General features: G+C 49.2%; 1 protein-coding gene across 8 annotated transcripts in view; it reads right to left on the reverse strand.

Annotated features, from left to right (window-relative positions):
- Positions 1 to 26,292, reverse strand: part of Dysf (dysferlin) — a 181,044-nt gene that overhangs the window by 119,608 nt on the left and 35,144 nt on the right. For 4 of the 8 annotated variants that reach the window (XM_028762360.1, XM_028762357.1, XM_028762358.1 and 1 more), the window contains exons 5-17: positions 20,592 to 20,706; positions 19,463 to 19,555; positions 18,940 to 19,151; positions 17,580 to 17,708; positions 17,140 to 17,202; positions 16,548 to 16,598; positions 14,531 to 14,561; positions 13,756 to 13,871; positions 11,994 to 12,120; positions 10,814 to 10,917; positions 3,400 to 3,468; positions 3,242 to 3,285; positions 433 to 515 (exon numbers count right to left, since the gene is read on the reverse strand). In XM_028762360.1, coding sequence (XP_028618193.1) covers positions 433 to 515; positions 3,242 to 3,285; positions 3,400 to 3,468; positions 10,814 to 10,917; positions 11,994 to 12,120; positions 13,756 to 13,871; positions 14,531 to 14,561; positions 16,548 to 16,598; positions 17,140 to 17,202; positions 17,580 to 17,708; positions 18,940 to 19,151; positions 19,463 to 19,555; positions 20,592 to 20,706 — 1,237 coding nt within the window. The remainder of the gene's footprint in view (positions 1 to 432; positions 516 to 3,241; positions 3,286 to 3,399; positions 3,469 to 10,813; positions 10,918 to 11,993; positions 12,121 to 13,755; positions 13,872 to 14,530; positions 14,562 to 16,547; positions 16,599 to 17,139; positions 17,203 to 17,579; positions 17,709 to 18,939; positions 19,152 to 19,462; positions 19,556 to 20,591; positions 20,707 to 26,292) is intronic. The other 4 variants (XM_028762363.1, XM_028762361.1, XM_028762362.1 and 1 more) reach the window with 1 other exon arrangement.

The following is a 26,292-nucleotide window of genomic DNA, read 5'->3' on the forward strand; positions in this document are numbered from 1 at the left end:
TGTGTGTGGTGTGTGTGTGTGTGTGTGTGTGTGTGTGTGTGTGTGTGTGTGTGTGTGTGGTGTGTGTGTCCCAGACGGCTCAGGACACCTGCAGTGATTGACTTAAGGGTTGCTCATAGGTAAATGTCATAGTCTTCTTTCAGATCGCTAGTTAATTTTTTACTAACTGACAATGGGTTCCATTTTACTAGACCATTAAAATCCATTGCACAGTAGGAATCACTGGGGCACTTGGGGCCAGGGTGGACCCAGCATGTAGTACCCTACCCCCTACCCAGGACTATCCAGTATACCCTCTATTCAGTGTGTAGCACCCTAGGTATCTGTGAGAGCGCTCTCACTGGAATCTCCCTGAGCCTTCAGGCTCTCAGATCTTGAGGTAGAAGACAGAGTGAAGAGGGACTGGGCAAGCTGGGAACAGGCAGGACATACCTTCTATTTCTCCTCCAGTAGCAGAGATTTTCGACATACCCAAGTAGGTGGTGGCCACAATGTCATTGTGAGTGAGGCGGTCCCTAGAACCAGGATGGGAAGAGGACATGATTATGAGAGGCAGACATGGGATACAGCCTGCTCAAAAAGGAAGTGACCTTAGTGACAGATTGCTAGGGGTCCAGTCTTCTACTGAGGCCTGGGAAGCCCATGGGGGGGAAGAGAAAGGAACCATGCTCAAGACACCTCAAACGGCAACTTGTTCATCTTGACAGTCTTGTACTCTGTATCTGTGGGCTTACTTGAGGGCCACCATCCCAGGTTAACAGGAAGGAGGCCAGAGGCAGGCAGGATGAAGAGCAGGAGGCTGCTGAGAAAGAGTAGTTTCTAGACTCAAAAGGTTCTGGGAGCCCAAGAAATGCCAAGATCCAGGAAGCTATCTCGAGGTCTTGGCAGGGGTCAGTGCTGGCGTGCCATGCCTTACTTTAGCTGTGACAAAGCATGCTCAACCCTTATCCCACAGGAGCTGCACAACAGATTAGAGATCAAAGGCCTCCATGGACTGAGGAAACTTAGCCACAGAGGCTTGCAGGCCCTGTCAGCCAAGGAGGGAAGAGCAGAGCCAGGTGTGGCAGTACTTGCCTGAGAGGATTCCAAGGCTCACTGGCCAGCCAGTCCAGCTTTAATCACAAGCTGCAGAATTAATAAGAGACCTTATCCAGAAAAGGGGTTGGGAGTGTGCTAGAGAACCTTCCTGAGGGGCCTGGGGCTGTCATGAGAAAGCTTCCTGAGGCGAGCAGCACCAATGCCTGACATTGCATGCTCTTCTTTTGGTTTCTTCTTATGCTGACAGGAATTGAACACAATGCCTCAAAGACACTAAGCAAGCTGGAGGTATTTTTAAAACATTGTTAAGCTCACTCCTTTAAAGGGGAGGGGGCTTCTGACTTCTGGCCTTGTCGAAATAGAAAGGAAAGTGGGTGGGGTTTGTTGTTTCCATGGAGGTGGCTTCTATTGAGGAGGGGTTTTGAAAGTTGTTTGTTGTTTTGTTTTGTTTTGTTTTGTTTTGTTTTGTTTTGTTTTGTTTTGTTTTAACATCTATGTGCGGTTGCCTGAACAAGTTTATGATGTAATTACCCACAGAGGCAAAAAACAAAACAAAACAAAAAAAAAACAAAGGTGTTGGATCTTCTGGAACTGGAGTTGTATAGGCAATTATGAATTGCACATAGTGGGTGCTGAGAACTGAACCCTAATCCTTTGCAAGAACAGAAGTACTCTTAACCACTGATCTATCTCTTCAGCCTGAGGAATTTTTACTTTTTAATGAAAAAGGAATTCTTAAAGACTGGAATAAAAGCTTAAGTTATGGAGCCACATGGACTCTGTCATATTTCTAAGTCTCAGGTGACAGGAGACATTCTTCTGTGTGTTCTAAGAAGAAAGACTTTCTGGATAGAAACTTCCAGCAGTGGCATGCTTTCTGGCCAAGAGCTGGGTTTGGGGGGTTTAGGGCTTTTGGAAAACAGTGAGTCTCAAAATAGACTCACAATAAAAGTGCCACTTCAACCCAAGCCAGAGATGCAGCCACCAGGTTCCGTAATGTGTTTGGATTGTACAGTATGCTGATAGCTTTGACATAGCTCCAAGGGAGTGAGGCCAGGCACAGCCACAACCCATGGGCTAACCGCACCCACACACATCCACACAGATGCATGCACGCACACACATGCACACCGGCTTGTCCCAGTCCACACAGCACAGTCATTTCCAGCTGACATCCAGAGATGGCTCTGGGAATGCAAAGAGTAGCTTTCCACCAAACCGCTTCCCCTTCCCCGAGGCTCACACCAGCAGGGACCTCAGGACCTCTCCCTGCCCCCTGCCCACACTTCTTTCCCTCTAATTCTCTCAATCTGTTTTCTTTAGGCCTGGGGAACTGGCACACACTTTAATGGCTCTGTGGCCTGGGGTTTTTCCCCTGGTCTCTCATTATCCTGCTGGTTGGGGGTGCCATGGGCCTGCAACCAAAGGAGAATGGCCAGGGGCCACATGACCAGCACTTCTGGGGGCAGAAAAAGGACAGCTTGCCCTTTGTGGAAAGCCTAGTGTTTCAGAGCTCTCAGAGCTTGGGCCCTGTTGTCTCTTCAAGTGTGAGAAAGGCTGCCACCTCGCTGCTGCATTGAGAGACAGCATGGCCAGGCAAAGAGCACCAACTCCAGCTGGCATTCACATTGGTCCTCTGAACTGTCACTGCAGACAGCTCATTTGGTCTTTCCTCCCTGTCTCCTCTGTGAAGTAGTACCATGCCGCCTTGTCCAGGGTCGGATAAACCCATACATGTGGAAAGTGCTCTCTGGACACAGTTGGTGTTCACCAAGTGGTAAGATTCTAAGACACTCACAGGCTACTGTTCTGACCTGCTGGACATCTGCAATGATGTTCATCTGTTCAGGAAATACAACCGCTGATTCCAATTGGGGGAGGGGTCTCTTCTTTCATTCTATTCCACAGGGACACAGCAGCTGGCTTAGCTTCCATGTCTCACATGTGACCCTTACCAATGACTAATCAAAGCAACTCCTCCAGAAACTTCCAGAAATGGGCTCTTCGCTGCCCCCTGGCTGTGCCCTCCTTATCTTCTGTCAGTACAGCATCTCAGCTCCAGGTTGCCCCATAATTGCCCACAACAACAAATGTATCCTGCCTTGATACATGTACCCTCTGTCACAGTGGCAGCCCGGGTGCATGAAAACAACAGGCCCAAGGACACCTGAGACAGACACCCCTTCAAGGACCCAGAACTCACCAGTCCATGACACGAATCCTCATTTTTTCACACATAGAGGGAAACTGGGGAAGGAAAGGGAGCTAAGTGAGAACAGAGTTTTAGAAGAAAGAAACCCCCTCACTTAGCAGAAGTCAGGGATGCCAGCAGGATTCAGGGACCTCCAAAGGACCACTCACCATCGCAGGCAAGGTGATGTTCTGGTTCCACTGAGGGTTAGCTGTCTTCTCCAGGATCTTGCTGCAGAGCTAGGAGACACAAAAGATTGGGGCATGGAACTCTGTGTGGAATCCAAGCTTTGTGGTAACTATATAACCCAGAAGCCATTCTCTGCCACACTGGCTGCTCTTAGAGCTGGCCCTGAAACTCTAGGTCTCAGGGCCATGCAGAACAAGCTCAGATGCAGGGAGTCTCTGCAGAGACAAGGCTCAATGGAAGATAAGATCCAGAATGGGGTGACTGGTGCAAATGCCACCACCCCATTGCCCTAAACCCAGAGCTGTAGACAGAGATACCCCAATCCTACTTCCCATTAAGGCCAGGTGCCCAGGCCCACAAACCAACACCCACATAGAATTCAGTGGAGATACAAACTCCATATGGCACTGGGGGCTGGGGTACATGGCAGTAGACCACTCATCCAACATGAACAAGACCCTACATTCAATTCCCAGTAGGTCAAAAGACAGGAAGGGAGGAAGGGAGGGAGGGAGGGAGGGAAGGAGGGAAGGAAGAAAGGAGGGAAGGAGGGAAGGAGGGAGGGAGGGAGGGAGCTAGGAAACAAGTAGTGAAGCCTTGAAGCCACAGCTTGCCTGTGTTGCCTGAAGGCTTATTACAAATAAGAAACAGAGCAAGGATAAAGTATTCTAAGCCAAGGGCTCCATGTTGTGTCCATGTAGCACCAGGATAGCCTATACCCACAAGTGGGGAAGAAGGTAAAGACTCAGTTTTAAGGACTGGGGAGATGTCTTCATGAGTTAATCCTTGCCACAAGAGCATGAAGACTCAAGTTCTATGTCCAGAAAACCATGTAGCAGCCAGGCATGGTAGCACACGCTTGTAATCACAACTCCCAAAAGGCAGCGAAGGGAGGATACCTAGGGCTCCCTGGCCAGGCAGTCTAACTAGTTCCAGGTTTAGAGAGGGATTCTGTCTTAAAAAAAATAAAGTGAAAGGCTAGGGGCTGTGGTGGTGCACACGTCTAATCCCAGCACTCAGGAGGCAGAGGCAGGCGGAGCTCTGTGAGTTCTAGGCCAGCCTGGTCTACAGAGCAAACGCCATGACAGCCAGAGCTACATAGTACAGAGATTGTCTCATAGATAGATAGATAGATAGATAGATAGATAGATAGATAGATGATAGATAGACAGACAGATAGATGATAGATAGATAGATAGATAGATAGATAGGAGAGTTACAGAGGATGACACCAGCATGCACACACAAGTATATGTACACACTCATACATTAACATGACGTAGAGCACACATATGTGGGTGTGCAAATGTGCACACACACACAGAGAGAGAAAGAGAAAGAGAGAAGAAGAGAGAGGGGGAAGGAAATAAAAAAAAGTTTAAGAGACTCAATCTTGGTTATATAGTTTATAGTTTCTGGGAGGCAGATGAGTCCACCCCTAACAATAGTGAACAGGCTTTTCCTGTAGGCGTGCCACATGCTAAGCAAGAATTGTATTAAAGTGCATTATCTTAATAATGAGCGTTTAAATTAGATCAGAACTTTGGGTCCCCAGGGGCGAGGGCGAGGGCTTCGTCTCTGCTCCCAACCATCCAGTTTCAACTCCTATTGCCATTTCTCCTCGTCCCTGTGGAAAGAGTCCACCCAAAGACTGCCAGGGTTGGGCAGAAGAGGGTGTTAGCAGAGTAAAGGGGGGAGGGGTGGAGAGAGCAGCAGGTAAAAGGCTGGGCTTGCAGGGGTGCAGCCACCACCGTTTGGGAGCATGTGAAAGGGCCGGAGCAGAAATAGGCCAAAGAATTTCTATTCCCACCCAGATCTATAAATGCCTCTATAGCCCGTCACTACTGTCAGCAAGGCCACAGGGAAAACACACTCTTGAATTTGCTAGTGGAGGAAAATGAAATAGTTTGACTCCTATGGGGAGGGAGCTGGGGCTAGCAAACTTAGAAAGTCGGGTTCCTTTTCACCTGGCAGTCCTTCCCTGGGTACTCTCTACAGAGATACCTGTATGATCAGAGTGACATTATTTACCACAGGATGGCTAGAGCTGGCAGGGATCTGAAATGGGCAAGGAAGGTATCCACCAAGAGAGGGTGGATTAAAGAAAGTATGGTCCAGCCACAGTACCATGCAGCTTCAAAGGAGAGGAGACCCTGTATGCACAGAAGTGAAACAAGCTCTGCCACAGGGTAAAAGTAAGGGCCGAGCAGAAAGCACAGTGAGCAAATGCTTGGACTGGAGTGGTAGATGCTGAGAATCCTCGCTCATGCTTGCTGACACATACATAAGGAAACCAAAAGGCTATAAAGGAAATGCACTTGCAAGGGAGGACAGGAGAAGATTGTTGAGTGGGGACCACAGCAGGGGAAGATGATAGATAGATAGATAGATAGATAGATAGATAGATAGATAGATAGGCAGGCAGATAGATAGGCAGACAGATAGGCGGATAGATAGGCAGATAGATAGGCAGATAGATAGATGATTGATAGGTAGGTAGATAGATAGATTGAACCATAGATAGTAGACGCATGCAGTATCAAACTTAAAAATAAATACAAATTTTATTATAAAATGAAAGAAATTGTTCTAGCATATACAAAGGGGAGACCCTGCCAACACAGCTTCTTGCTTCAACCTCTATCAAGAAAGTCTGTAACCTCTAACCTAATAACCCTGTTGGCTTTAGAAGCTTTTCTACAGAAAGCAGCTCATGGACAAAGGCTTCCATATGCTGACAGAGTTAGAAAGGAAAAAGATGAAATCATATCCATCCATACAATAAGATACACTTTGTTGTGTATTTGTCTAACAGAGTGGCTGTGGATTAACCTGAGGAAATGCTAGATCGTGCAGCTATCCCAAGCTGCTCACAGAAGACCGATTCTCATTACTCGTGGTCTCCACAGAGTCACGCTGAACAATGAATCAGGACTACCGACTCATCATCTAAAGGAAATGGGCAAGGTTATTACTGCTCACCCGTCTCATTTTTCTCTGAGATCCTCACAGAACCTGCTGCTCTGCTGCAGCACCCCTGGTTTAACACACATCGCTGACTCTCTGACACCAGGCTCACCGCCCACAGCACATCTGACTTAAGCTCATGAAGCACCGTTTCACACTTGGGGGAACAGACAGTCTGTCGGCACTACACTCTGAAGTCGCTGAAACAGAAGAAGCCCAACAAAAAGCAGGAAGTACCCCTCCCTGCAAAATCAGTCAAGGAAAGGCCTTATAACACAGGAACTGAGATGCCAAGGCTCAGTGCTACCCCACCCTTTAGTCAGATTCGAGTCACAGAGCTGAGAAGGGACATGAGAGTCATAGAGAACAGACCAAACAAGCTTTGCCACGGGCACATGGATACTTTACTCTTTGCTTTTCTTTTTTTTTTTTTCTTTCTTTTATTTTTTTCTCTCTCTGATTTTTTCATGTTCTTTAAATTTTTGCAATAAATGGGTCTCATTCTTGGATCCAGAAAAAAGTCTAAAACATCTGTCCTGCCCTGAAGTCCGTCTCTTTCCTTGTCCTGCGTACAGTGGACACATTCACACTATGTGTAGCCGCTGTGTAGTTGGATATATCTTGAGTAACAGTGCCCCCAAGTGTCCATAAGCAAAAGTGCAGAAACATCCAAGTGTGGCTAGGCAAACACTGGCAAGGTCCTAGGGCTCTCCAGATGTAAGTACGTGTAACGAGAAAAGAAAAGAAAATGAAATAAAATGAAATAAAATAAAATAAAAGCATAGATCTTGGATTAGAGGGGGGATGGGTAGAATAGGGTGAGGGTCGGGGTAACAAGATAGGACGAGGACAGGGCTCAGGGCAGGAAAGAAGACAGAAGCCTCAGGACCATGAAAGCAGCTGGCTGCCCCTCCTTGCCAGCTCTGTCCTCTGCCCCTCCCTCTCAAGCAGGACCAAGGGGTGGCCAAAGCTTTATCTAATTCCCAAGTCACCTCCCCGTGCTCTAGGAAAATCTCCAAGGCCAGAGAAGAGCATCAGAGAAGTGAAGACCCAGAGCAATCTTGGGTGCGGGTGCTGGTGGGATGCAGGGGACAGGGGCCACAGCACACTCAGCCTGGGCTCCAAGGCAAGTAGGTGACCTGGAGGTGAGATGGTGAAGCCACTACTGAAGCATGCTGGAACTATGGATTAAAAACAACCAAACCTAGCTGATGCCATCTTTCCCAGCTGTCAACAGTGAAGCCGAATCCTTAGCCTCAGAGTACAAATGTCCACGAAAACTTCAATTCCCTCCTGCCTTCATCATCCTGACACTTGGGAGGCCAACTCTGAAGCAGCACATACAGACCCCAAGTCCACACCAACACCTGCCTGGGGCCAGCAAGAATCTACCAAGAACATTGCCACCTCAGAGGTATCAAGCTGGCCAGCAAGCTGAGTGAGTGACTGAGCCTATGACACTTTCCCTGAGATTCTGTGTTAGGCTCTGGGAGAGGAGGGGAGACTCCTACCGCCAACAGGACAAGACAGGCTGATACTAGTTCGGTTAGTGAAATGTTTGCCTAGCACACATGAGGCCCTGGGTTCAATCCCTAACACCACATACACCCAGAACTTTGGGGGTGGAGGCAGGAGGATTCAAGGTCATCCTCAGCTTCAAAGTTCATCCTCACTAAAGCAAGTTCGAGTCCAGCCAAACACAACCTTCATCAAGGAAACTTCTCTGTGCAGCAGATGGAGACTATTACTGAAAACCACAACCAATCAAAATGCAGAGATTTGGAGTCCAGTCCTAACTGATCCACCTACAACACAACTTCCAGGCCTCCGGGATCATTGCAGAAGAGGTGGGAAGACTAAGAGCCAGAAGAACAGAGATTTTGCTGTGAGATTATGTCTTCTAGGAAGGTCAGAAGCCACACCCATGAAGTCTCAGCAATATGACTGTCTGAACAATGACCTGAATAAGGGTAAACACCACTGAACATGCTAACATGGAAAGGGGAAAGTCTGTGAGTCCTCAACCCTAGGCAAAGAACTACAGGCCACTAAGGAATGCTGAGATCAGTATTAATAGTCTTCCCCAGGGAAAAAGCATAGATTTGTTATCTGAAATGAAGGCTGTGAATTTGAAAAGGGAGTGAGGAGAGGTTTTGAAAAGGGAAAAGAAAGGGGAGAAAAATGTGTGCTTTAAGGCCCTCATCCCAGCAGCCTGGAAGTCAGTATTCTGCTAGCAGAGTTCAGATGAAGATGTAGACCTCTCAGCTCCTCCTGCACCATACCTGCCTGGATGCTGCCATGCTCTTGCCTTGATAATGGCTGAACCTCTGAACCTATAAGCCAGCCCCAATTAAATGTTGTTCTTTGTGAAACTTGCCTTGGTCATGGTGTCTGTTCTCAACAGTAAAACCCTAAGACATATACATTCAAAAAATAAAGAAATTTCAAATAAAATGGAGGGCTAGAAATGACAAAATGAGCATTGGGTAACCCCAAGCAGTGGTGTATTCAGGCAGAAGTCAGTGGACACTCAGTGTATTGGATCATAAGGTACATTGAACATCCTCAGGGAATCAAGATGTCATTCAAGGAGTAGTTGCCAATTGTGGGGGTGGGAAGGGGCATTTACTTTTATCATAGTTAGAGCAGAAAGTAAAGAATCAACCAAGGAGGAGTGGGACACCTGGTGTCGTATCATGTTGCAACACAACGTAGGGAACATGGCCTGTGGTAAGCCCCAGATAAAATCCTCTGAATGTAACAGCCCTCCTTCAGTGCCCAGGAAATACAGGAGCCAAAGGAGTAAGGAAATACCAGAGAAAGCAAGCAGAGAACTCAAGAATTTGGACAAATGACCTAGGTTCTCTAAAAAGTCCTTGTCCTGAGATGGAGAAAGGCAGTGAAGAGACTACTGTGTGATCCTGGGAGGAAATGGCAGTGGTTAGAAGGGCACAGAAGCTAGGAAGGGCTGGTTCTTGGGGCATGTTTGAGGTTGAGGGCAGACTCAGCATGTTGGATGTGAAAGAGGAAAGAGCAGAAGCAGGCCCACATACTCCTCCTTGGACCATGGCATACTTAAGATGGAGGCTTCTCTGAGGAAGGCACCTGGGGAGAAAGTTGCTCAAAAGGGCCACATGTAGAGCAGGTCAGAGGCATTGAGGAAGTCTGTTGGGGAAGAGAAGAGTCAGAGCCAAAGAGAGCTGTGTGGAGTCCCTTGCAGCTAGGCAGCTGGAGCCCGGGTGTGGTCATGGCTACAGGAGAAAACCACAGCTGGGGCTGTGGGTTGTGGGACCAAAAACAACATGGACAGGAACCACTACTCTACCCTACCCTTGGCAGGAAGGTGAGCTGCAAGGAGGGAGGGATGATCAAGTGACCCCTTGGATGACCACCAGGTGCCTCTCTCTGTCTGCCTTCTGCCGCTACTGTGTAAAAATAATTATTATGCTTCCTCACACCTTGAAGAAAACGGTTTCCCTGTTTTAACAGATGAATGGAAAAGAGAATATGGTGCATAACACTGGAGTTCTATGCAACTTTAAAGAAAACGAAATCAGAGCATACAAAGGGTGTAGCTGGACAGCACAATTAGGTGAAATAAGCAGGACTTACTTGGAAAGACAATCCATGTGTTGCTTTCAAGTTTAAAAATGTGTGTGTGTGTGTGTGTGTGTGTGTGTGTGTGTGTGTGTGTGTGTAAAGTTGAGGGCCAATAAGTTGACTCAGAGCATAAAGACATTTGACTCATTCACCTGGTAAACTTTGTTGATCCTCAGAACCCACAGTGGAAGAACAGAACCAACTCCACAAAGATGTCTTCTGATTACACACACACACACACACACACACACACACACACACACAAAATGGCATGCCTGTCCCCCTACAAACACAAATCATACATGCAAATACTTTTTTTACAGGCCAGCAGGATGGCTCAGCAGGTGAAAGTCCTTGGTGCCAAGCCTGACAGCCTGAGTTCAACCCCTGGGGAAAGAGACCCAGCTCCCATAAGTTATCCCGCGCCCTCCATGCGTGCACCGTGGCTGTGCCCGTCCTAGCAACACATACACATAAATAAATTAGTTTAATCTCTTGTTTCTGGTTTTATGCATTTCACCTCTTGTCCCACACTTAATCCTCCCCAATACTCCCCCACACTACCTACTACCCACCCCTCTTCTCTGCTCAGTCACAACTATTTCCAGACTGGGCATCTGGGTACACCTGTCCATTTTCAGGTATAGCACCCCAGAGAGCTAACCTGGATATGTTGTTCCAGAGGCCCCTCTATGTGCACATCTGCCAGGGGTGTCCTGCTGTGTCTGGGCCCTCGGCCCCAGGTCTTCTCCCTTCCATAAACCCACCATGCTTGCTCTGCCCCAGGCCTTCTCCCTCCCACAACCCCCTCCCATGCCTGCTCCTCACCATTTTCCCAGCAAAGCTGACTTCCACAAAGGGATCCACCAAGTTCTTCTTGTTGCTGTCAAAGCCAAAGATCTGCTTGACGTTGTCCATCACAGCGTCGTCCACTGGGGAAGGGACATGCCTGTCACTGCTTGCCAATGTCCCCTCTACACCTGACTATCCCCATGATACACTGGTCATTGCCTGCCTGCTGTCTCTCCCCCAGAATCAGCTGCCTTGTGACATACGCATCTCTGGCCTCCTCCTAAGTCCTCCAGACCCCTCTATCCCACAGTGCAAGCCTCTGTGGCTCTCCAGACCCAGCTATCCCTGCATCTCCAGGCAGTATCAAACTATCAAACGTGACATGCTGTAGTCTCTCATGAAGGAGTCAGCTCAGGCACTCCATGAAGAAGGGACTCGGAACAGCAGCTACAAGTCATTGTCCCTTCCCAAACACATCTGTCACTGCTCCCTCAAACCCCAAGCTTCAGGGCCTGGCAACGTATGGGACTGACTCAAACTCCACACCATTAAGAGCAGTAAGCAACCCAGAAAAGATGGATGTACTCTGGGTGCCTGGTGGCATTCCCTTAACACCATGGCCAAAGTGATCCACCCGTTGGTTTTCCCGTAGGCCAGTCTTGCTTTAAATAGAAAATAAAAGAGGCCCAGTCTGAGGTTTTCCATTTCTGTAAGACCAGCAGACGAGGCTAGGGAAGCTGGAGCAGAGCCATTGCTCTCAACTCTCCTTCATCTACCTAAGTCCACCTCCACGTGCTGCTTTCCGTTTAAAATCTGATTGCTCTGCTGAGAGTGGCACCCACTGTGGAGGGCAAGCATGGGGCTCTGGGCTCAAACCAGCATCACCAGAAAAAAGAAAGAAAAAAGTCTGGAGTCTGGTTGTTTTTCTGCTGTTGCAGTGGGTGTGGGGGGGGGGGGGATCAAGGTTTGCAACATCAGCCAGACAGCAGAAAGTCAGTACCACTAACAACACTAACAGACCCTGGGAGAGGGAACCGGATCAAAAAGAGGAAGAGAATGAGCAGGGGGTGGTCCCTGGGAACAAAGGCACTGAGAAAAAGTCCAGGCCTCTTCTTCCCTCCATCCGCTCTGTGAGTGGCCGGAGGCCCAGAGTCTATGCTTTAAACAGCCTGGCAGGAGAGTCTTTTAAGCATCCAGAAGGGGGCGCCACACTCACTCTGTGGTAAGTCCTCAGCCCGGAAAAGTTTCAGGCAGAAGTGGGCTCCACGAAGAGCCACACCAGTGGGCCTAAGCAGGTTTCCTTCAATGTCCTCTTTGTCTTCAGAAGGGTCTTTCTTGTCCAGCTGCAAAGAAAACACACAGGATTCCCCAATCAGGCAGTCATCGGAAGGGTGTGTCCTGAACTCTGGCACCTGCAGCCACCTGGCCCTTCACTTGGTTAAGCTCTCAACAGAGCAGTGTGGACAAGCACACACACTCCCTAGCTACGTGAGGACCACCTCCAATAGTAAAAAGTGCACTGGCACACAGCGTGCATCCAAACCAGCCAATCCAACGGAGTCCCCTCTCCCAGAAGTCCCACACCCACACCTACCACCACTCTCACCACCACCCCAAACCCCCATTTAAAACTAGCATGGTCATTGAGGGAATCTAAGCTAGACGCTCCATCTTTAGGAACACGTTCCCGCACAAAAATATTAACATAGTGACCCCAGAGTCAGAGTCAGAATGGTGCTAATGGGTAAGAGGCACCTCTGGTAAGGTAGACTGAGGCTCTGATTCATAGAGCTCATTCTTCCAAAAAGTACAAGCCTCTTTGCAAATGAAGACAGTAACACTGTGTCATAGTAAACACAGTGTCAGACGCCACAGGAACACACAAGCCTTCTAGAGGCTTCCTGGGGCAGGAAAGCAAAAGAAGGTCAGGAGAGAGTGAGGACAGGTTGGTCCAGCAGCCTACTCCTTAGCAAGCTAATGGAAAGAGCCATAGCCTAATGCTTACACAGTCTGTATGTACCCCATGGGGAGCCCCACTTCAGCATCTGCAGCAAGACATTTGATCCCAGCACATGCAGGAGCAAGTGTCCATGAGAGAGTCAGAAACCCTTCATCCCCTCTAATTCCATGTTCACAAGGAGATGAGAGTGTGAGGAAGGAGGGAGTCTCCTAGAAGAAGAGGGCTGGGTGTGTGGTTCCAGGGAAGGAGAAGGAAGGTAGAGGAAAAAATTGAGGGTAATGAAGAAGGGATGGCTGAACATGGTGGAAGAGAGAGGCACAAGTCCACTTACAACAGGAGAAGAGAGAGTGAGGTGGCCTGAGGCACCTCTTCTTAATGTGGGGTGTCCTGTTATCTCCGTTTCCAGAAGTGGTTCCAGACTAGGCTGGCTACTGTAGCTCCAGCTTGGGCAACCGTCAAGAGGCCGAGCTGCCTCTGCTCATCTCCCTTTCTGCTTCCCTCCCTTCCTCAGGGTCAGGATGCTTGATCATTTCACTCCTGACCTGCCTACCTGCAACTCCTGCAAGGCCCACAGGCTACCTCTTGGGTTACAGCTACAGAGCATTTTGACAAAACGGTCTAACCACAAGTGGTCAGCACCCTGATGTGGTGGTCTGTGTGTGCTACCTAGCTGTGGTGGTGCTTGTTTTTAATCCCAGCACTCGTGAGGCAGAGGTAGGTGGATCTCTGTGAGTTTGAGACCAGCCTGGTCTACAGAGTGAGTTTGAGGACAATCAGGGCTACACAGAGAGACTAGGTTTGGGGGAAAAAAAACAACAAAACAAAACTCCAAAATCCCTGATTCTTCCTTTTGCAGCCCCATCATCCCAGCAGTGAATTCCGAATGCTTTGTTAGTTATTGATATTTTCTGTGTGTTATACAGTTCTCATGATTACTACATACTCCTTTAAGACAAGAAAGCACCAAGCTAGGGGTTTTATAAGGTGCTACACTAGGTACTGTGAGGAGGGTACTCACAGGAGCTTCGTCTCCAGGTCCTAGCACACACAGGCTGGCTTTGAGGTAGCCTCTGGCCCCTGCAGAGAAGTCGTCAGGGTCGGAGAGCAGCAGCCACTTCCGGAGATAAGCGTGTCCTGCAGGAGAGAGTTGAAGGTCAGGTCTGCAGACAGGCAGGAGCTTAGGCCAGACCCTTTAAGGTGAGACAGAAATCCTAGCCATCAGGCAAAGGGATCAGGTTTTATACCTCATGGATGTGTGAAGCCAAGAACTGCCCATTGGACTCCACAGTTCCTTAGCAGAGCCAGATTTCCTAAAGTATGGAAGACTAGCAATCCATGACTATGACAATGGTGTCGTCCATGACTACTGATATTGGAAAATGAGTAAAAAGTTCTTTGAAGATGTGTGTATCAGAGAAGGATTAGCAGAAACGTCTAACAGAGGTGATGAAAGCCTAACTTGGACCCATTTTTCTACTTCCTTAGTAAATCACCCAGACCAGAGCAAGGGAGAGCACTGGACTCATAAGGTGACTCAGAAGGGAGCCCAGGCTCCAGCTATCCTGGTCATACCTTCCAGAATAATCATCCCTGAAGAAGCCACCTGACAGACGTGCCTGGGGGCTTGCTTTGCATGGAAGAGAAAGCCCTGCCTTCCCTTCCAAGTTCAGACCCCATCTCCAAGCTCTAAAGCACCAAGAAGAAAAAAGGAGTCCCCCCTCCCCCAAATGAGTGCCTCCAAGAAGTGTCTAGGACCAGAAGGTCAGGATTTGGCCAAGGGGATAAGAACTCACGGGGCTCTCTGTACACGGTGCCCACGTCCATCTGAAACAGAGAGGAGACACAGTCAAACAAAGGATGTTTGGATTCCTGAGACCTCCTCTACTCTACTCCACAGAAGGTTGTGTGCCTGTTGTATTTGTGTGTTTTCTTACTCCTGATAAACACCTTTCTTCAACTGCTAAGATAGATAGATAGATAGATAGATAGATAGATAGATAGATAGATAGATAGATAGATAGATAGATAGATAGATAAGCAAGCAAGGAAAACATACATATAAATAAGCACAGACTACATACAGGCAAAACACCAATCCACATAAAATAAAAATAAATAATTCTTTAAGAGACTAAGAAATCTACCAAGTAGCTGAATGGATAGCCACATAATGCCACTTAACATATATTTTAAGATGTAATTACTTTTGTTATATGTGCATTAAGTGTTTTTCTTGCATGTATGCCTGTGCCTTATGCCTGTGGAACTCAGAAGAAGGTGTCAGATCCCCTGGAACTGATACTATAGATAGCTGTAAGCTGCCATGTAGATGTGGGAAACTAAACCCAGATCCTCTGCTAGAGCAGCAAGTGCTCTTAACCACTGAGCCGTCTCTCGAGCCCTGGTTTAACAGTTTGTAAGATCTGATAAATCTACCCTGGAGTCTCCAGGACTCAGCAATTTAGAAGTGGACTGTCCAGTGCCCACTTCTGGCCACCACAAGAAGTAAGCAGGCCAGAGCACCTTTCCTGGGTGTGTATCAGAACTCCATTCCAGACCACAGGGAAGATGGGGTCACGGAGCAGAGCACCATCTCATAGGATATGGTGGTTTGGCCCCGTAGGTGCCTATATTTGAATACTTTGGTCCACAGTTGGTGGAATTGCTTGGGAAGGTGTGGCTTTGTTGAAGGAGGTGTGTCACTGGATGTGGGATTTGAGGTTTCAAAACCTCAGGCCATTCCCTGCTAGCTCTCTGTCTCATGCTCAAGAATCGGATGTAAGTTCTCAGCCTCTGCTCCAGCACCATGTCTGCCTGATGGCTACCATGCTCTTCACCATGATGGCCATGGAACAACCCTCTGGAACTGTGAGCTCCAAATTAAATGTTTTCTTTTATAAGTTGCCTTGGTCACACTGTCTTATCACAGCAACAAAAAGTAACCAAGACACACAAGATAGCCAAAAATGAGTAAGGGCTGCTTCCCTTCCAGGGTGCAGGGACAGAGGGAAACTTAAAAGGTGGTTTAAATTCACTCTGGTGGAGACAAGAGTAAGTTCTCTCCCCCTCCTTCTGTCATACCCTGACCTCAGGAAAATGAAAAAGTGTAAGTACTTTCTCCAGCTCATTGAGACATATCTTTTCCGAAGAGAACTAAGCTTGAAGCTGTGGGTGCCCTTCAAGGAAGAGGTGAATGTGGAGAAAAGCCAGAGATACAGGAGCCTGACCTTCGAGTTAGGATGTCAGCTCCAGGATGTCAAACAACCTGTCACAGAGGCCAAAGTTTTGTGAGGTTTTTTTTCCTCTGAATAAAAAAAAAAAGTAACTCACATAGAGGACTGCCCTAATTACCACAGGAACCCAGGAGAGGCTCTGTGCCAGAGTTGAAGGTGGAGGTGCTTGCTCTCCAGCCTCTGTCCTGACTATAGGCATGTGATGGGAAATGCGTGCCTCACCCACTTTGACTTCCTTCTGTCAGTCTAGTCCCAGAGATCGCCTATGACACACATCCCCTCCTGGAAAACTCAACAGTAAAAGTGAGGCCAGACATGGGCTCATTCCGCTATACTTCCAGCATGCAGGGGTTGAGACAGCAGGATCACCATAAATTTGAGGCCAGCCTGGACTGTAAGATAAGAATTCTGACCCCAGTAGAGAATAATTGCTTTATTTTTCTTCCTCTGGTGAGAGGTTTCCTGAGTTGGAAGATTTTATGGAGTTTTTAGGGAGATGGGCTGAAACTAGATTTTCCCAGCACAGTCTGCCCCTGAAGGGGAAATGAAAACTAACTACTTCCAAGTAAACAGTTACCCGGAACTCGCCAAGGAGGGCATCTGTCCTAAGGGAGCGTGAATCCACCACCTGAAAGAAAAGATCATCTTCCGGTGAGAGTGTGGCTCTGGCCAGGTCCCTCCCAGACAACAGCCAGCAGCTGGCACTGTCTCCACTCCAGAGATGGTACTAAGCAATGTCTCACTTCACAGAACCCCGTGAATAGATGCTAACATGGTTTCCACCTCACAAATAAGGGGACAAAGGCACAGGGAAATCACACAGCATGTGCAGAATCACATGGGCACACAACAGAGGTGGGACCCACACATCTTGTGCACACCCATCCCCAGACCAGGGAGGAATCTGAAGCTACAGCAATGGACAGAGAAAGCAAGCCAAAAGCCAGGCATTTCAGGCCTCTGGCCTGAGGCACTTGGGAATTTTTCTGCCACTGGGAGACCTTTTTTGAGTCCTTCAATCACCCAGAGTCAAGCTTCAACCCACCCCTCTCTCCCAGACACGTACACAGACCTATAGGCACAATGGCAGACATGTCTGTGGCTATCACATCCCACTGTTGCCGGCTAGCATATGTACCCACCGCCCACGGAGGACACCTGAGACCTACTGTGATGAAGATGGGCTCATCAAACAGCTCCGAGGGAGAGTCAAATACGTTGAAGAAAAGAGTCTGTTGATCCAGAATGGAGAAGGAGGGGATCAGTGTCTCTGACCCTCAGGCTGGGTGGAGGGGCGTGGCCACCCACCAGTGCTGGAGCCTGAGTTGAGGACTGGTGAGCTCAGCTGCCCAGTGCCAAAGTCTAGGGATCTAACAAGCTGGGCTGTCCCATCTCTGCCTCACAGAGGTCAGCATTTCAAGGACAAAGATTCTGAGACTGTGGGGAGCGGGGCTCTCCAAGTCCTCTGATCATCTACGCTGGTCTTGGCTCTCACACTCAAAGTTGGTGCCCCAAGAGCACACCCTTGAACGAATGCCCTGGGGTCTGCTCTCTTGAGAACCACTCTCAAGGGCTATCCATGTTCTTCCTGATGCCCGAGGCTACTCACCTCATTGAAGAGTGGGCTATTTCCCTTCTGGATTCGAGTCCGCTTGGTCTGCCCAGCAGCTGTGACCTTGACTACAGGCCTGATGTTGACCCCAGGTAGCTGACGCCCCTCTATCACCTGGACTCTGATCTGAAAGCCAGGAGAAAGGACAGGCTAATGGATGGCCCCTAGACTCAGAAACCCCAAGACCAGCTCACTGACAACTTTAGGGAGAACTACAAAATACTAGAAAAAGCATCACAAAAACAACCACATTTCCCACCAAGCTCCCCCTTGAGTCTAGAAAATTCCAGAGCTTCCCAGAACAGTTTCACCTGCATAAAATCTCCTGAGTTAAGGACCAATCCAGCCCTGCCTTCCTTTAGAACAGACCCCACCTGAGACTCCCCCCCCCTTAACACCTACTCTGTTATTGTTATTGTTTTTCTAAATAAGTCACTCTGTAGCTAGACTGGCCTGTCATTCACTAGGTAGCTCAGGCTGGCCTCAAACTTTGGTAATCTTTCTTCTTCCGCTGTTGGACACGTTCCGCAGATTCAGGCAACTGGTTCAGCAGCTCTGAGTAGGGCAGAGGTCTACTTTTCTAAGGACCTTGGCTTCAAGGCCAGCCTGAGTAACACAAGACCCAGTCTCAAAACAGAACAAAACAAAACAAAGCCAAAAAAAAAAACAGGCCCAAGGAGAGACTGTAGAGGAGAATGAGCAGAAAGCTGTCCTCCAACCTACACACACATACACACACACACACACGCTGTGGCACACACATGTGCACATACACAGAAACATCACACATGAATATACATGTAACTTAACATTTTTAAACAATAGGCCAGCAAGGTGGGAAAAGGTGCTTTCTGCTGAGTTCGGTAATCTGAGTTTATACTCCAGGATCTCCATGGTGGAAAGAACCAACTACCACAACCTCTGACCTCCACACAGTGATTCTCACAGCATCCTGTGTGCACTCCCCGCTAACACACACAATAAATAAACAAACAGTCACTGATTTTTGGAAAAGCTCAGAGGACCCCCTGCTGCTGCTGCAGGAGGAGGGAGGACCTGCTGGGGCATGCAGTCCCTAAAGAGCGGGGAGCTAGCCCTAGGACAAAGGCCAGTTACCACATCAAAGGAGATATAGGGCTAGGCTAATCTCATTCATTGTTGAATCCTTGGGACTGGGCAGAGGCATGCTCTGAGACCCCAAAACTCGAACTTTCAGTTCAGCTATCGGGGTTCAGGACAGCCCAGCTTCTTCATGGGAGGCCTCTGGGATGCCAGTGCATTGTCCTGAGGCTAGACAACCTAGGCACTGAACACTAGTAACTGCTGATGACAATAGGGACAGTCCCGGGACGATCACCTGGAAGTCCTGTGGCTTGTCTGACAGCAGCTTTTTAGGCGGGGCAGAGCTCCTTCTCCTTTTCGCCCCTGGATAGTGGGGAGGAGGGTGGGAAGGTGGCTTCTTGGGTGTGGTCGGCCCCCCTGGACCCACAGCAGCACTCTGATCCAGAAACGGCTCAGCTTCATCTCCAGTCAGGCCCTGGTCCTCGGTGTCTTCCTCCCCTCCTGTGTCTGTGGGCACAGGTCCCTCTTGAGCACTGTATGCTGTTGGTTCTGCCCTGAGGTCTCAGTCCAACATGGGGAGGACCAAAGAGCATGCATGCTTTGATACCACACCCCAAGCCTGCCCACCCATCCCCAGGATGGATGAAATCAAAGAGGGGCAGCTGTCACAGCTGGCCCTTGAAAACAGTCAATAGTCAGTTAGTCAGCAAGAAGACAGGATGGCCCAGACCCACCCACCCCAGCCCTAACAGACAGGCCCTTCTGGCCACCTTGCAAGGTGAGACAGTTATAGGTGGTAGGGTCTGGCTGCGTCTCACCCGTGGCGACCGGCCACTTCTTCCCAGAGTATCTTGTGTCCATGGTGCTGTCACTGAGCAGGGACCAAGTCTCAGCCCGGCTCTGTCCCCCACCTGGCATACATCAGGGCATAGCCCAAGCAGGGAGGAGCAGGAGGGAGCTGGGATGAGAGAAGCCCACCTTCCCTAGGCCCACCCTCACCTCTGATATGCTTATCCCCACAGCCTGGGTACCATGCTCAGAGGTGACTGTCCCTTCTCATTGCCAACCTGACAGAACTGGGAGCCTCCGCCCACCCTCCCTCCCCAGCAGCCTCTTTCCTCCCTGAGCCTAACTTAGCTATCTCTCCCCAGTTCAGGATTTCCAGTCCAGTGATCTCCAGGGGTGGATGTGCTAAGTCAACAAAATTTCCCTTAGCCTCCCTCTCCACAGAAACCCACATAGAGCTGGCCAATAAGACAGGCTTACCCAGGGAAGGCAAGGGCTTCTCAAGATTTTATAACTTGCTTCTCCCCCAACCCCACCCCACCACACCTTCTTCACCTGCAGATAAACTCTAGAATCATCTTCTAAGCAAGTGCACTGTCCCATCTCAGCTGCTTCCTACCCAGACAGCCTAGTGATCAGGCTAGCTTTCCCAAGTCCGCCTCCTTGGCCTACGCCTTTACTCGATGAGCCTGGCAGAAGCTTACACAGGGCACAGGACATGGCCCGCTCACTCTGTCTGCACACTTCATGTATGATCGTCCCTGTGCCCAGAAGGACCAGCCCAAAGCCACACAGCTACTCAGCGTCAAAGGCAAGATGGGAACTCCTGTCCCCTAACTTTGGCTCAAAACTCTTTACAGGGTTGGAGGTGGCATGCGGTGAGTGGCTCTTTTGTTACATTCTATGACTGCTTAGGGAAGCACTAAGCCTCAGGTCACATACTAGTCTCCAGAGCTATGACATGGAGTGTACAGGTTGGACCCCACCCTTCCCAAACATCTGGGATTTGGGGAGCCTCACTAGGGAGCCATCTCCACCTCTCCTTTCCACCCACAGGAACCTCTGCCTGCATACTGGCCATCTCTTCACCCCAGGATTAAGGAGACATGTTGGCCATCTTCCAGGGACCGTGCCCTATCAAGGGATGGGTGGGCTCCTCACCAGCCACCAGGTCCATGTCAGGCAGCGTCGGGGAGGGCGCTAGTGAAGCAGGTGGTGGGAACAAGGGCACAGCTCCTGGGGGTGGCGTGTAGGACACCTGCAGGACCAGAGAGGCCTAGAAGAGATGAGCCGGTAACAGGTAAGTATAAAGGAGGAACGACACCCTCCCTCCAGTGTCCTTTCTAGTCTCCCATCCCTCTCCAAGGCATCTGGCTCTGACAGGGTCAGGGCTGCAGGAGGCTGTAGTGAAGCCACCCAGGAACCTGTAAGCACAGCCAGGCAGGTACCAGTGCATTGTCTTGGGTCAGGTGTCCCCATTCAGGAGCTGTGTGACATTGGACAAGTTGTATAAACTCACTCAAGCTCAGTTTCCTGCTTGTAAAAGGGAGGTTGCCAGGGCAACAGGACTCATGAGGCCGAAATTGGATGAGGGATGTCACCTCTCCTATGGGATTCGTCCAGTTCTTGGAAGAAGTCCCTCAATCTTTCTGCTCACCAAGCCCCACCCTGTGCAGACAGTTCCGCTTGGTTCTGCTGTAGCTGCAGCTTACACTTGAGAAGCCCACAGGGGCCACTCACCTTCTCCCCCTCCCCCTCCTGGAAGCCCTGACACCACCACATCTTCAGACAAGAGGAGAGACAATGGTCACACTTCACATGTGGGCAGGGAAGGCTGCCTGGGGTCACACTTCACCTCCTCCCTGGCAACTCCACTTTCCATGGGGAGAGGAGATCTGAGTCCAAGAGAAGACAGAAGCTCACAGGACTCCAGCCTGGGGAGCTTGAGGCCAGCAGAGACTTGGCTGCGTCTCTCCTGGGGTTAAAGGAAGACTTTTTGGAAAAGCCCAAGTAAAAGCAGGGTGTGGTGGTAGACACCTACAGTACCAGGACTCAGGAGGTAGAGCAGGAGAGCAGGAAGCTCAGGGTCATCCTTGGCTACATAAGGAGTTCGAGGCCAGCCTGTACATACAAGAATTGAATTCTCAGCTTCCCATCCACCCCAGATCCAAATAATAAGTGCACAGTTTAAGAACGTACAAAACCTTCTCGATGGCATCACCATGGAGACAAGCCTTGAGCATGCCTGGGAGGGGTTATTGCCACTCTGGGCGTGTCTGAGATGGACTGGGTTGATTCAGGTGCAAAGATGCACACTAAAAGTGGACAGCATCATTCAATGGGATTGGGTCCAAGAAAGACAGAAACAGCTGCGAAGCACAGTATTCACGAATCTCTGCTTCTTGTTGTGGATGTGGTGTGGCCAGCAGCTTCAGGCTCCCGAGGCCCTGACCGTCTTGCCATGAGGAACTTCATCTTTAACGGTCAGTTCCAACAAGCCTGTCTTCCCTTAAATTGCTTTTGTCAGAGTCTTTTAACCACAGCACCAGGAAAAGAAACTAAGACAACTCCAGGAGGAAAAATAATGTAACAGAGGTTGCCACTGTCCTCCCACTCTTCTTCCTGTGTGGAGATAATCCCCTCTCTCTTTCTAAGATTTATTCTTTTTTTATTTTATATGTACAGCTGTTTTGCCTGTGCATATGTCTGAGTACTCTGTTCAGTGCCCACAGAGGCCTGAGGAAGACATTCTGGAGTCCCTGGGACTGGAGTTACAGATAGTTGTGAGTTGCCATGTGGGTGCTGGGAATCAAACCTGGGTTCCCTGGGAGAGCTGGACCACTGAGCATCTCTCCAGCCCCACCTCCATCTTTTAAACAATTACTTAGCTCAGTATTAGACAGCAAGCATTTTCCACGATTTTGGCAAATCCTTTACAAATGTTTGCTGACACAGTCTTCATCAGTGGCCTAGCAGGGAGTACTGGCCATAATAGCAGAGACATCAGAAGTGAGGATACCCTGACCCCTGGGGCAAACCCTGCCCTGAGGTTGAGAAGATGCCAGCTCCCACTGTATCTCAGGCTTGTACCCTCCAGATTGGAGACCAAGGAGGGAAAACAGACTAACAAAGGCAGGACTGGCAACAATTCAGGCTCAGAACACTGAGGAAGGAGCCCAGAAGCAACTGGCACCCCTTTGACATCACATTCAAGGATTGGACGCAACTGGCCCTGCATGACTAAAAGCTACCACCAGGTGTCGCCCCTTGAGCAGCGAGTATTAATATTGTCAGTTGGTAACTTGATGGGAACAACCTCCTAGGCCCCAGTGTCCTCCCTCCTATGACTGATGAACCACTGGGGCTCTTTGGAGATGTAACTAATTTAACAAGATAAGCCTAGACTATCTTTTTGTTCCAGGAAAGTCTCAATAAATTACAGAAACACATCAAAGGGACAAGAAGGAGCTGGGGAAATACCTCAGAGGGTAAAAGCCCTTGCTGGTCTTCCAGAAGACTAAGGTTCAGGTCCCAATAACATGCATGAAGCCCTGGGTTCAACCCCCAGCATCACACAGACCAGATATGGTGGCACATGCCTATAGTACCACAGCATCGGTGGGCAAACCCCTGAAGCCCATTAGTCAGCCAGACACATCCACGATCTCCAGATTCAGCAAGACACCCTGACTCAACCTCTGGCCTCCACTGCTGTGTGCAGACACATAAGAACAAGTATATACAACACACACACACACACACACAACTAATGAGCCTCCAGGAGGGCTGTGGGCTAGATGCCGCTGTAGAATATCGATATTCTTCCATTCCTTTGAAAGAGATGTTATGGAGAAGGCGTTTAACTCAAAACACACACTCTGACATCCAGGGTGATGGCGAGGCAGTGGTGTCATGACATCCAGGGTGATGGCGAGGCAGTGGTGTCATGGTTTCAAGTGGCCCAGGACACAGTGGTTTGAACTACACTTAGAAGCTTCTCTCTCCCACTCTCTGACAGACTCTTTCACTATGTTCTTCTGTATTCTGTGCTGGCCTTGATTTCACTAAATCTTCTAGGCTGACCTCAAATTCATAGAGTAATCCTCCAGCTTCAGGCTCCCAAGTGCTGGAATTACAGGTATAAACCATCAAACCCAGTTTCTTTGTTGTTGTTAGTGATGGTGGTGGTGGTAGTGTGCATGTGTGCGTGCATGTATGTGTGTGTGTGAGTGTGGGAAGATATGAACATGTGTGTGTGAATGTGGGTGCATATGAATGTGTGTGTGTGTTTGTGTGTGTGTGTGTTTGTGTGTGTAGGTCCAAGTCAATCTAAGGTATCATGTCTTGTGATCCATCAACCTTGTTTCTTAAGACAGTCTCTCATTGGCCTGGGGTCCACCCATTAGGCTAGGCTAGCTGGCCAGTAAGCTCCAGGGACCTCCCTTTCTCCACCTTCCCTATGCTGAGGTTACTGTCACACCACACCTATCTTATTCAGTGTTGGTTTGGGGATTGGAACTCAGGACCTCGAGATTGCAAGGCAAGCACTTTACTGATTGTGCCAGCTTCCCAGCCCTGCTTCTACACTTAAATCCCTTCAAAATAAAAGATCCAAGCCAGGTGGTGGTGATGCATTCCTTTAAAGCCAGCACTGGGGAGGCTGAGGCAGGCAGATCTTTTTGAGTTTGAGGCCAGCCTGATCTACATATTGAGTTCTAGGTCAGCCAGGGCTACACAGAGAGACCCTGGCTACACAGGGACCCCCTGATGGTGGGGATGGGATTAAAAAATAAAGTGGTGGGGGAGGGTTGCCTCTGTTATTGCCATAAGATCTGGACTCAGTAGAGCTAAACAAGGCCTACGGCTATCACACTGACTCCAGGGTCAGACCTGGTGCAAGATGAAATATAAAGGCATTTATTAAAATGTTGTCTAGAACTTAAAGATGATAGCAGCAGAGAATTAAGGGCCCTTTGGAGCCGTGCCTGGGAGGGATACCTGCTTGGGCCAGTCCAAACCAGCTCACATCTGACAAAAGAGAATGACAACCCTGCCTGATGTATTTTGTTTGTCCACTCTTCCATTAATTTAAGCATTCATTAAAAAAAAAAAACCCAGATGTTGCACACCTGCTGGAAACTAAAAGTGCTAGAGATACTAGGGATGCCCCCCAAGCAAAAGGCTCTGCCCAGCGGCACAGGTCCCAGCAGGAACTCCCAGCTCAGAGGGTCTTTCCACCTGTCTATGCTTTATGGGGACTGCCAGGGGATACAAGTAAGAGGGATGGAAGTCTGTTCCTGGACCATCTCCAGAAAGTGAGGACTGCATCCCAGGCAGCAAGGGGGGAGTGGGGGCTCTTAATCTCTCCCCACCTCTGTGCAGACTTAGCTGGTGGCTCACTGAGCAGGGCCCAGCCCTCCTCTCCCATCCTGACTTCCATACATTCATCTTAGAGTCATCGTGAAGGATGGTCAGGCTCCACAGGCAGCCTGGGGTCTCAGGGCAATAGAGAGGAGGCAGCAAGTTCTCAGCTTGTGAGCATAGAGTGCAAACAGAATATGGAAGCCAGGCCAAGGGCAGAGAATGCAGATGATTTCCAGCCTTCCTCAGCCCAGTATGAAGAAACCAGGCTGAAAGATTCCAATGCACAGCACAGTGAGTTAGGAGAGAACAAGAACATCAGTGTCAGAGGTGCTGGAGGTTGGAATAAAGAAACATACATATCATGACAGAGAATTAAGACCCTTTGGTTGAAGGCTATAGGGAGGAGGCTGCTTCAACCTGGAGGGTAACAGGAAAGCACCAGACAGGTCTCCTGACTCCAAGGGCTGCTCTTGACAGAAAACTTGATATCAGTAACTCCTCTCGTGCTCCAGGCTACAGAGCCAGCTAGGAGACTCCTCAGGGTCCCAGAAGAGTCAGCTGCAAATGCCACTGGAGGCCTCATACATTAACATAGTGTTAGCTGACTGCAGAGCTCAAAGAGTAGGTAAAAGGTGACACAGGAGGTAACTGAGAAAACACTACTTGAAAGCAACCCCAGTGGCTCTCTTTTCCCAGTGAGGATCCAGTATGGTCCCATGAAGCCTAGCCCAAATTAATCCCAACTTTCCTAACCAATCAAAGGTTCAAATACACACACACACACAAACACACACACACACACACAAACACACACACTCACACACATTCACACACACTCATTCACACACACACACTCACACACACACACACATATACACATACACACACACACACACATATACACATACACACACACACACACACACACACACACACACACACACTCACTCACTCACACAGCCTGTCTGTGAGGCCTGACAGCCCACAACCCTGCAGGCTTCACTGGGAAGAAGTATGTCAGGTCAGGATCAGCAGTGGCCCTGTGCATCCTGTCATGTAGGCAGACCCAGAATTCTAGTGACCAGGAAGAACAAACCCTGAAGGGTATATTTAGACCACTAAAAATAACAGGAGGCCAGCAAAGAGGATTGGGAATGGGTTGTGGGGACTAGGAGAGCATGGGAAAGCTGGGGGAGGGGCTAGACAGACAAGAGAGGAAAAGGAAGGGGTCCTGACTGGCTCCAGGTGGGTAGGGGAGAGTTGTCTGCCTCCCTCCCCTGGTGACCTGTGACCTGGATGACTCAGATATTCCCTATCTGGAGAACGGAGCTGGCAATGAAGAAGGGCAGTCTGCCAGGCAGACAAAGGAAGCCAGTCAAGGCTGACTAGAACACAGGACAGGAGGTGACCAAGTGGGCCAGATTCAGAAGCAGCCAAGTATGGGACTGGCAGGCTTACTGGGCCTTGCAGGTCCCAACCATGAATCTCTTCTAGCATC

This window comes from Grammomys surdaster, unplaced genomic scaffold (genome assembly GCF_004785775.1).
Source record: "Grammomys surdaster isolate TR1022 unplaced genomic scaffold, NIH_TR_1.0 133, whole genome shotgun sequence".
Lineage (NCBI taxonomy): Eukaryota > Metazoa > Chordata > Mammalia > Rodentia > Muridae > Grammomys > Grammomys surdaster.